Here is a 1,190-nt window from a genome sequence, read left to right as displayed (position 1 = left end):
AAATGTAATGATAATAAAAATTTTATGAGTGAAACAAACTTATTTTTATTTGAACTTTGGACTGTAGCTTTGCCAAATAGTTACAGTTAATAAAAATATAAAAATCCTAATATTACTATTTTTTTTCTAAACTGCCAATCCTTTGCAATAATCATTGCAAGTAACTTTCATTTACATAAAAAAAGGAAAATGAAACCAAATAGCTTCGTGGTCAGTTTTAATTTACTTGTAAAGTCACATAGAATCTATAATAATAATAATAATAATGATAATAATAATGATAATAATAATAATGGCATTTAAAATCTATCACGAAAACCACAAAAAAGACCTATAAGGATCTTCAGTGATCGGTATGAATCTCCGAATTACTCTCGTGAGAGACAGCGATGGGCAAATGATGGGCACTGGACGTGGATGGGGACAGATGGGCTCTCGAATGGATGGATGGGAAAGGACTGAGGTTGATGCTAGGATGGGGCTGGTGGGGGGAGAGGTTAGGCCCGTGGCTGGCTGGAATTGGCTGGAGGTTCAAGCTATTCAGTGAGGTTGAACTTGGAAGGCTCTGGATGACTGGTTTGCTGACGTGAGGTTGGATGAGGTTTGCGGGATAATTTCGGATGCTGGATGACATCAGATCACGGACATAATGAAGGGGTGGCGAGGCTGGGCGGACGATGGCTGAAGAAGGGGTGATGTGGGGTTCCACAGCCGTCGCCGGAGAGGATGGGCAATGCCAGGGTGCCGATAAATACTCCAAGGGGGAAGGGGAATCCCTCGCTGCTGCTGCTGCAGGAGGGAGGCAGCCTTTGTCCCGGCCTCCTCCTGTAGCAGTCATATAGGAGGAGGGGGAGGGGGAGGAGGAAGGGACGACTTTCTGGTGAGAGCTGTGGTACAGAGGAACGCACTTCTCTTCCCGTTCCTCGTCGTCTTCATTTCCATCTGCTTCGCCTTCACCCCCTTCGTCAGACCTGACCAGCAAGGGAGAGTCCTTCCTGGGCCGACGAAGGTCAGGCTCTGAACTGCTCAGGGGAAGGCAGTGCGTCGCTTTGAGATGCAGCGAATGACTCTCGTCGTCGTCCTCACTCACGTCACGTACCTGAAGGCGGAGATCGTCTACCACCCGGAGGTGGTTCTCCCGCAGAAGGTCCGTAGCGTTGGTGACCTCCATTCCAACCGCTTCCTCGGCA

General features: G+C 47.6%; 1 protein-coding gene across 1 annotated transcript in view; it reads right to left on the bottom strand.

Moving 5' to 3' along the window:
• Window positions 1-216: 216 nt before the first annotated feature.
• The window catches only part of LOC135214135 (hepatocyte nuclear factor 3-beta-like), a 2,131-nt gene continuing 1,157 nt past the window's right edge, over window positions 217-1,190 (bottom strand). The window contains exon 1 of the mRNA XM_064248223.1: window positions 217-1,190. This exon is cut by the window's right edge and continues 1,157 nt beyond it. Coding sequence (XP_064104293.1) covers window positions 344-1,190 — 847 coding nt within the window. The 3' untranslated portion in view covers window positions 217-343.

The sequence above is a fragment of the Macrobrachium nipponense genome, chromosome 45 (assembly GCF_015104395.2).
Source record: "Macrobrachium nipponense isolate FS-2020 chromosome 45, ASM1510439v2, whole genome shotgun sequence".
Classification (NCBI taxonomy): domain Eukaryota; kingdom Metazoa; phylum Arthropoda; class Malacostraca; order Decapoda; family Palaemonidae; genus Macrobrachium; species Macrobrachium nipponense.
The sequence above is the reverse complement of the archived record's forward strand: the minus strand, read 5'-3'. Positions and strand labels throughout refer to the sequence as shown.